At 37.1% G+C, this 9,600-nt stretch overlaps 1 protein-coding gene across 1 annotated transcript in view; it reads right to left on the reverse strand.

Moving 5' to 3' along the window:
- Positions 1-480: 480 nt before the first annotated feature.
- LOC104157362 (dedicator of cytokinesis protein 2-like) overlaps positions 481-9,600 on the reverse strand; it is a gene marked incomplete at its 3' end in the record, with an annotated part of 10,224 nt that continues 1,104 nt past the window's right edge. Inside the window, exons 2-10 of the mRNA XM_009694663.1 lie at positions 9,463-9,598; positions 7,302-7,437; positions 4,946-5,100; positions 4,225-4,306; positions 3,625-3,760; positions 2,972-3,047; positions 1,907-1,983; positions 1,436-1,561; positions 481-601 (exon numbers count right to left, since the gene is read on the reverse strand). Of these exons, the coding sequence (XP_009692965.1) occupies positions 481-601; positions 1,436-1,561; positions 1,907-1,983; positions 2,972-3,047; positions 3,625-3,760; positions 4,225-4,306; positions 4,946-5,100; positions 7,302-7,437; positions 9,463-9,598 (1,045 nt within the window). The remainder of the gene's footprint in view (positions 602-1,435; positions 1,562-1,906; positions 1,984-2,971; positions 3,048-3,624; positions 3,761-4,224; positions 4,307-4,945; positions 5,101-7,301; positions 7,438-9,462; positions 9,599-9,600) is intronic.

The raw sequence follows: 9,600 nt of genomic DNA on the forward strand, positions 1-9,600 counted from the left end.
TGTTGCATATGTACAGTGTCCACAATCCTCTTTTGTTACTAATTCCGTTATTTGCCACGTGCTTCATTTAAGGGACAATGACACAGTCTTCATGGCACAAATCAAGGGTTTGTTATGTAACAGAAATAGTACTTCTAACATTTTAATGTGCAAATTGCATTCCTCTGGGAATTTCCAGAAGAAAAACCCTAGAGTAAGCACACAGTAATTGTCAGAAACAGCATTTGTTCCTTGGCACAGCTAAAATAGGTCACTCAATGTTATTTCTCATTACAGTTTTATGCAAGACATTTATAGAACTTCAATAGATATGTCACTTTAAACATTATGAAACTTATCAGTCACAAGATGACACAAGTGAGGGAACTGCAAGTTTTTGTACAATGGTATTTTATAAAAATTTATAAGAAGTTTAAGGCTTACTTCTAAAATGCAAGTGTTTCTATGTCCATCATAGGAAAAAAAAAAGAACTTACTGGCATCACTTTTCCTTCTTCATCACAGACACACATTATCACTTCCACATTTCTCTGAGTTGTTTTATTGTATTTATCAAAATCTCCATACAGCAATGTAATGTAAATGTCATTTCTTATATCTCCTAAAAAAGAAATTGACAGGGTAAAAGTCAATGAAAAAGCTGTGAGAGCATAGTTTCAACCGAACTTCACAAGGTTACCTCCTTCTGCAGTGAAACAGACAAAAAGTGTATTATTTACCGTCTGAATTTAAATTTTCAGCTCTGTTATTCTTAGCTAAGATACTACTATGTGATGCGAAACGAACTAAATGGGAATCCTCAGAGTTGAAACAATTCTCGTCCTGCCCTGACACCTGCTGGTGAAGTCACGGATGATGCCATTACTGAATTTTCCCCAAACACACAGCTCTCTAGACGGAGCTTCATATTTAATTTTCTCCTGTGAACAAATTACTTTTAAAAGTATCGAGATTTGACGTGCAGAGGTTCGGGGGGAGGTGTTGTTTGGTTTTGTTTTTAAAAGAGGAGCACTGCAGACAGTGAGTGACTTTAACTGGAAAACATCAAAAATCTGAAAATTCCAGAGATTGTAAACTCATATGTTTATTAAAGGACAGTGATGAGTTAATATAAAAAAAGGTTAATTTAAAATTCAAGTAAGCATCCACCGTAATCTACTTAGAAGACAAGAAATCTATATACAAGGAGCTGGGATTATCCCTCACTGTCTTGATTTTATCTTTTCTGTTTAAGTACTAGAAAATACTTTCCAAGGATTTCACTATTTTATATAAGCATCTAATATTGGAACAAAACTTACCATGAAGAGTGAATTCTAAAGAGCCTCTGAGTTACCCATTACAGAAGTAGAGTAAATAAGGCTGCAGCTGATGCTCACTAACCTAGGGAATGGGAAAAAAATCCATTCCTATTACAGAACAAAGCACCTCCTACCTGGCATAATTATTTCAGGAAATCCTAGCTTTCTAGCAACAACTGTGGTTCTGTCTACAAGATGTGGATAGTCCTTTCTAGTTTGAATCACATCTCCAACAAGCATTTTCACAGTCACCCAGAGACCTATTAAGAGAGGGAAAAAAAAATTACATTTATGATTAGAAAAAAAGAATTCTGTCTTCAGATGATTGCTTCTTTTACCCACCAAAAGACTCGTAAGAATTCACTTCCCCCAGTTCCTTTAGTTGACAGTAAAAGCTCTATAATGCAAAACTGTAGCTACTAATTTAAGTAGCCGCTAAGACTCTGCAACAAAGTCATGATTCTTCACTTCCAGCTTCAAAGTTGACCCACTGCTATGGTGGTGCTACAGCCTCCCTCTAAAACGTAAACAACATAAAATCGAGTGCCATAAAAATACCTTGTTACTTGAAAAAACAAAACAAAACAAAACACAAACTCCTTTACCTTGTCCACCACTGTCTCCTTTTGATGCAGTGACTTTGCTTAGAAGACTATGTAAAAAGTCATTCTCTGCCACTACCCTGCAGGAGAAACAACAATGTCTACCAGGAATTAAGTGCTAAATATATCAAACACTATTCAGAACATACATGACCAACAGCCTCAGTCCTCTTTGCAGTACTTGACCTTATTATGATATGTTCTGTAATTTCATTCTCTCTCACTCCAAGTTGCGGACCACTCACATTAGGCTTATACGTATACTGAAGTGATAAAGATCCAATCAACAACCGTAGGAATGGCATTTTGTGGCAGACTGACAATATGATGTCATTTTGTAGAAATGCACAACATGAATGCATTCACCGTCATGCCAGTCCAGTCCACCTTCCCTGACAGACAGCCTGACAAACGAACAAACTTTGAATTTTTTTCAGCTACATTTTAAATTAGAAACAAATTCTCACACAGCAAACACACTGGATGAAATTGTAAACAAGTGAAATAATAAAACAGCGTGTCATACTTGGGTCTTTCAGAATTAAATTTATTCTCCATAGTACATAGCAGCAGTGCTATGTAGAATGCACAACTATGTTTCCAGTGAATACTGGCGTCTCTGGATTTGATCTGGGAGAATCACATTTTAGGCAGCTGGTCTGGCATGTCTTTTGAAGATAGTTAATGTATGACAATTCAACTACTTTTTAACTGAAACCCAATTCTTACTCATTTTTTTCCTCAAATTCAAAACAGACTCAAGCATGTAAATTAGTAATTATCCGTACTTGTGAAGCTTACTGTTAAGCATGTATAACTAACTTCAATTTTGTTACAGAGGACATGGTACTAGCTGTCTGAAGGAGCACATTCATAGAAATATATGTTCATTCAACATGCTATGTAGCCCCTGTCAAGTTTTAAATGCCTTTTAAAGCGATACTTCAATAATTAGCACTATTACAGCACAAAATTATTAAAAGGAAAAACTATTTCAGATTGTTACAGCCAAAGAGATACAGAAATATTTTTGTGTCTATAAAGAAAAGATATCTATGATTATCTTACGGGTGAAAGGGAATGAAATGCTGCTTTTCTTCATCACTTTCAGCTTTTCCTTTTATGATATCTGTAATATCCATGACTAGAAGAGTAAAAGAAAAATCATCAAAACATATAATAGCATTGCAAAATAGCTCCTCTTATCTATGAACGATGTACATGAATGTTCTTGTGCCTCAGGGTAAATACAGATTTTGCACTAGCAAGCTATGTAGCCCAATAGATTTGTGGGGCAGAACATTTTAGTGCAAAGTCCACACAGCAAATATGACATTGTGTAAAGGGAGAATTACTTCAGACGAGTTTTGGTCTAATCCTGCAAATACAGGTATGAGTGCACTGGTGGTGCTCTTGGGATATAATTATTGGTTTTATTTCCTCTGCAAGGAATTCTATTTTATACTCTGGTACTGAGCTTTGGTTTGCAGTGTGTAGCACTAAGTATGAATTACTGGGAAATTAAGATCGAAAGCACATTTCTGACCTGAACTAAAATGCTAATGTAGGTGCTGTCTTTATGGACTTAAAAAATTAAATAAGGAATATAGTTGATGTAGCTATTTTGTATTCTGAGATGTCTTGGTAGAGATTCTACAGTCCAGGGTTGGTAAGTATCACTTGGGTCCTGCTTCAGATATAGCACAGGAGACATCAGTTACCTGCCACTCCAAAAGGTCGCCTTAGTCCTTGCGTGTACTTCTTTGAGTTACTGTCTTTGAGATCCATCCTTCCAACTCGGACTATTTGACAAACTAAATAAATTTTGTCTCTGCTAAGGTCTTTATTTCCAAGATCCTAAGGTACAAACAAAAAAGAAATTAAATATTACTTAGGGAAGAACCAAGTTGTGAAATTTAAACAGGACTTCCAGTAATAAATTGAGCTTCAGTAATCAACGGGGGAAAAACAAACAAAACCAAACAAAAAACCCAAACACAGCCCACAGAAGGGATGAAAAACCTGACAGTTTTAAGAAAATGTAAGATAAATAGAGAAAATAGTAGCAAGAAGTGCAGCAGATTTAAAAAAAAAAAATCAAGTTATCAGTAAATTTGTGAGGCAGCAAATTGATTTGAAGAAAGGATGCTGAAGCATTGTCACTGCCTTAAAGCACTCCATAACTGGTCATCTTGCTCTGTTTCAAAGATTACTTCTGCTTCCTTCTTTAACTTGCTCAATCTTCAGAAGTTCTGATAGTGACCACAGAAAAGGGAATCTGATCTGTAAATATTAAGTAAGGTAAACTGGAAAACACTTACTGTGAACACTACTTTAAGATTGTTGAGCATATCAATTTCCTTTGGAAAGCCTCTACTCCCCCATCGCACCAAGTAGTTCTCACTGTTTTGAACATAAATATCTTATTGTCATGTGATTTAAAAATTCTTCCCTTTCACAGTACATTAAAAACCACAGTACTAACAAAGGTTGCATAACAGACAACAGTCTGCGGTGATTGTTCAAATCTAATAGCAGACTAAAAAGACAAGAAGAATGCTATACAAAATACCATCAGTAAGTTCTGAAAAACAATTTGAACATAAGACAGAATGACACCTTTTTTTGAGGAAACATTACCATCATCGTAGTCTAATGGGAAGACTCAACAGAATCTTAATCTATTTTTTAATTTCTAAGTTGTTCCCATTTTGTCCCCTTCCCTCCATTTCAGCACTTCACTTCAGACACAACAACATTCCCCATCAAGAATAATCTCTTAATTTTGAAGTGGTCTCAGGCTTCTCCAAAATTCTGAAATGTTCAGTCCAGGAATTACCCATCAAAATATTTGTGATCCCTTACCCTAGATTTCTGTAGTAGCTGCCAACAACTAGATCTGTCCAGGCTTCCCTTTCCTTCTGGTTTTCTTCCTTTTATTTAATATATACTCTGCATTACTGGCATGTTGGGAACTATTTTACTTCATTTTGGCTAGCTCCTTTTGCTACTTTTTTGCAATTAAAAAAAAGGCAAGCTTACCTTATAATTGTTGATTTCTGTGGATCATATAGCGACATAAAGAGTTCTGCGTCCTCTCCAATTCGGCAAACAAAATTCCGCACAAAGACATATAGGCTGTGGGTGGGGGATGAAGACATTCGGGAATACGATGCATAATCTGGTTGATCCTTTGACTACGCAGAAGGAGGAAAATTATTAGCTAGGTTCATGAATTAAAATGGTGGGATACCTCAAGCAGTTTCATTTTTATCATACATAACAGTTAATCTTAAAAAATCATAGAAAATTTGGATAAAAATACTTGTTTCCAGCAAATAAGCATTGCCCTGTATATTCCTCTGAAAGACATTGCTTAACAATGCAGACATAACTCGCAAGTAAGTTTCTGACCCTCTGCAATGCTTCACCAGTGTATCAACATCCTTTTCTACTATGAAGCTAGAAAGTTTGCTGGTTCGAAGGTGCAGAAGTGACATAGGCATGGAAGATCCCACCCTCCTCCCCCAAGCCTTCACTGTACGCAAGGAGATAAAAAGCTCAGACCGGCTTCTTCAAAACACTGCACCCAGACTGGGGTGCTACCTCCATGTGCGAATAACGAAGAAGTTGTTGACAAGAGATGCCTTAAGTCAATGCAGTACTTAGGGGACTCACTCAGTATTAGTAAGAACTTGTATGGGATTCTAAGCATATTATCCTTCCCAGGTAGGTGTCTGTTTTTAGCTATACAACAGGGATCACTTTATTTTATTAACATTTCCAAGGAACTCAATAGTTAAACTGTTTCTCTTCTCCCTTCACCTCCAGAAACCTTCCTTCCTTTAAAAATCTTACATTTACCATCATTCAGGAGAAAAGAGCCAGGTTAAGTTTCCCTCCTGTATAGGAATGTATTCTAAACCTTGCCTCCCATGAAAATCAGGCTGCTTTCTATGGAACTATTCTGAAGTCCTTTTCTAAAATTTTGGTAGAAGACTGTGCCTAAAAGATTTGACAATGTTTTTGCTATGCTCTAAGAACTTAAAACCCTTTAGGAGAGAGAACAGGGAGTTGGACTTGATGATCCTTATGGGCCCCTTCCAACTTGAGATATTCTATGATTCTATGACTTCCATGTCTTAAGCCACTTCTTCAGCCACTAGGCAGTTATTTACAGGGTGAAACATTATCACCACTTTTAAAGAGAAGAACGAGTATCAAGCTGTCACTACAGAGGCAAGCCTACAAATCTGAAAGAGATGAGTTTTGAACATAGTAGGATATAGCAGAAGGCCTACTATCCACATCGTAATGAGGTTTCAGTGTGCTAGGAGCACTAGCAAAACAAAACATACCTCTTCGAAGAGGAGACAAATAACGTGTGCCGAGATCATGACACAGCTGAGCAGGTTCACTGACTCAAAACCAGGTTCCTAAATTCTACCTACATCCCATTTTAACCACGAAGAAACAGTTACTTAACATTCGATGTCCTAAAGCTCTTTTTATCCATTGTTTGGTTCTATTTTTAAAACAAGCAAACATAGTCTGTTGCAGACTACCAAGTTAAGTTTTCCTTATACTGTCAGTTAATTACATTTTGATGTCAGAGAAGCAAGATTTATTTAGTGACAGCAATGAGAACAACTCATTAGGTGTTTTCCAGTGATTTGTCACGGGCATTATTGAAGTGTCATGACAGTCCAACTTTTTTTTGTCAAGTGTTTTACTTGGTTTATTACAGTTTACTTTCCCATGAGTAAAGAAAAGAACTCACATAGCTTACAAATCCCCAAACAGATTTAATATACAAAAAGGTCAAGGAAGTGTAGTCTCCTGCTTTGCATTTTAAAAACTGAAATTTATGCACTCATCAGCTTTGCTTAGGCATGCCAACTTCCAATGTCCACAAGATTATGCTGAGTTCACCCAAGTTCCTCTTTAGTGAGCTTAAATTCTTCAACTCGATCAGACTGACAAGCAGCAACATATAGCAAACAACTAGTGCTGTCACAAGATCTTCTAAAAAAGAGCTTTGGTTAATCATAGCTTGCAGCCTGAACTTCAAGCATGTAACTATTCAGTACGCAAATCAGCCTACTGAGTAGTCCACAGATGGAACGAGGAGACTTACTTCCATCTAAGAATCCGAGAATGGATTTAGAACCAGTTTTCAGCCTAGCCCACAGCCCAAATCCAGTGCACAAATACCACTAGCTCAATTTGAGGCTTAGCCATATTTATAAACACATGAATGTGAATCTACTCTTAATTAAGTCAGAGGCAAAAGTTTCCACCAGCTTTTATTGTAAACAGTTACATCCTTCAACCCTTGTCCTGGTTTTTCATTTTGATTTTAGCAAAGGATGCATTAAGCTTGCCCAGTCATTCCTACCATTTCCTCCTTAATTCGCTCAGTGATTTTATTAGTCGCTTCTTCATGTGCATGAAATAGGCTGATGACACTGGTTTTATCTGGATCCAAGATATTTCCATCTTCATCTCTAACTATTAGATCTAGCTCAAGTATTCTGTGAAAATAGAAAGGGCATAATGCCAGGGTTAATTCCTTCTATAAAAATAAAGCTTATAAATGTTACACACAAGGAGCTCCTTCAAGTTTTAAAGCAATGAAGTAAGTTTATTACATACAACAGTTTTTCATTGAAGAAAAATTCCACTAAACCCCACGATTTTCCTTTAAAGCTGTTGTACAGTATTTATCCATTTTAGGAATTCATAGTAATGTCACCAAAGCATTTAAATGCCTGTCACATAAAATAGATACACCATGTTCAATGAGTTCAAGTAGTCTTCATCTCTTTTGTTTTTTATTTATAACCTTTGTAATCAAGATGCGCAGATTTTTCCCTGTTACCTTGTGCTATTCGTTGCTCTCTTACCCTGCCAGTCCCATTACTTAACTACCACGCTCTTTTCTCCTCTGCTCTCATACAAATCATTCCTTTTTTCCTTCCACTCTTTTTTTTCTCCATGTTAAAAACTCAAGTCTTACCTCCATACATTCTACATATGCTTGTCCATGGTGTCTTAGTGCCACATCAGTCAAGAGATAGCCTTTCTTGCTTATCCAGGGTCTCAGCCCTCCATCCCCCTCTAAAACTGGTCTACTTTGTGCTGGACTGTACTTTCTGCAATTCCTAAAACGTACTGGCTGCCCTTATGGCACTGCTAACGTTGTTTGAACCAGTCTGTATCAGACTGCGAGCCATCTTCATCACCTTGCATGATTATTCACAACCTCTCTTGATTTGGTGTTCAATCTCCTCTCCCACAATGACCCACTCAGCCTCCATTGTCATTCACCTTGATTCCTTCTCCACAGTTTGGCAAGTTTCCTTCACACATCACAACTCAATCTGATGCTTTCGAGCACTTACAAATACCATCTAACTTGCACTTTTCCTCTATACAATCCCAAAGCATTTTAAACATCCCCTCCACCCTTACTCCTCTAAGGGAAGAATCTTACTGTCTCATAATTTGGAAAACATAGAAGAGTGTGAAAACAAAAGAATGAAAGCAAAGAAATGTTAGTGTTGTCTTAATCAGACCTAGGCTTCTTTGGCTGGAACATTTCCAAGTAAAATCTGTCTTGGAGTGACCATTCAGCTCCATGTAGTGTAGCAGGATACATGTATTTACATAGTGTGTTCTGTAAGAATATAATTTATCAGAAATCTGTGCATCTAAATCACAGTGAACAAGTTAAGAGTTTCGTAACATCTTGTGGTCATTGTTTATGTTTCGCCACAGGTAACTGAAGACTCAGCAGCATATAGACCTTCAGGCCACAATAGCCACAGTCGCTTGCAATTGCTAAATACAGTTTATAAGCAGATTCCAATGCCTATAAAACCAATACTATGAAGATTTGTTTAGCAAGCTCTCTTTCCTCTATCAGGTGGTGAAACACCACTCAACCCCATGTAACCCCATTTTTGCCAAAAATATGTTGTGTTGTAGTGACTTTTCATTAGTAAGAAGCATACATTTTGTCAACTATTCTACCCCTAGTGCTTTCACTTTCATTACTAGAACCAGAGCTCTGCCTGGAAATTCCCTAGTAACCTGGTGGTAGTGTGGTGCCTTTAGCAACGGTTCTGTACACCTCAGACTTTTCAGACTTTTGCTATCCATCCACTACACTAAGGTTTCTGAGCACCACTTTTGAAGTGGTAGCATAACACTACTAGAGGTAGGCTGTGTTTCTGAAGAATGGACAAGTTTTGGGTCCTGAGTACACTGGTTTTATATGTATATAAAGGCCAGTTATCTGACCTCAAATCTTTACAACTGACAAGCTCATATATCTATAATTAACAAATACACTCATATTTTGAAAAAGCAATTTGCTGTGAGAAGCCTCAACATTGTATCTACTATTATCACAGGAACAACATGGATGATTCAATATGTCTACATCTCATATTAATGAGTTACAAAACTGCAAACAGGAAAACTATCATTATCTCTGTTCTAGCTGGGTGCTTTAAAATAAATCATGTTTTCCAGAAGCAATGTAGGCCACTTACTTGTTACCATAGTCAATTTTGGAAGTGACTTTCTGTTTAAGTTCTTTGAGTTCATCTTTTGGCAAAGTTCCAGACAAAAGCTGTGACCGCCACTCCATTAAGTCATACATCATAGACTGCACCTGCTGGCACCGCTCT

The sequence above is a fragment of the Cariama cristata genome, unplaced genomic scaffold, assembly GCF_000690535.1.
Source record: "Cariama cristata isolate BGI_N322 unplaced genomic scaffold, ASM69053v1 scaffold14672, whole genome shotgun sequence".
NCBI classification, from domain to species: domain Eukaryota; kingdom Metazoa; phylum Chordata; class Aves; order Cariamiformes; family Cariamidae; genus Cariama; species Cariama cristata.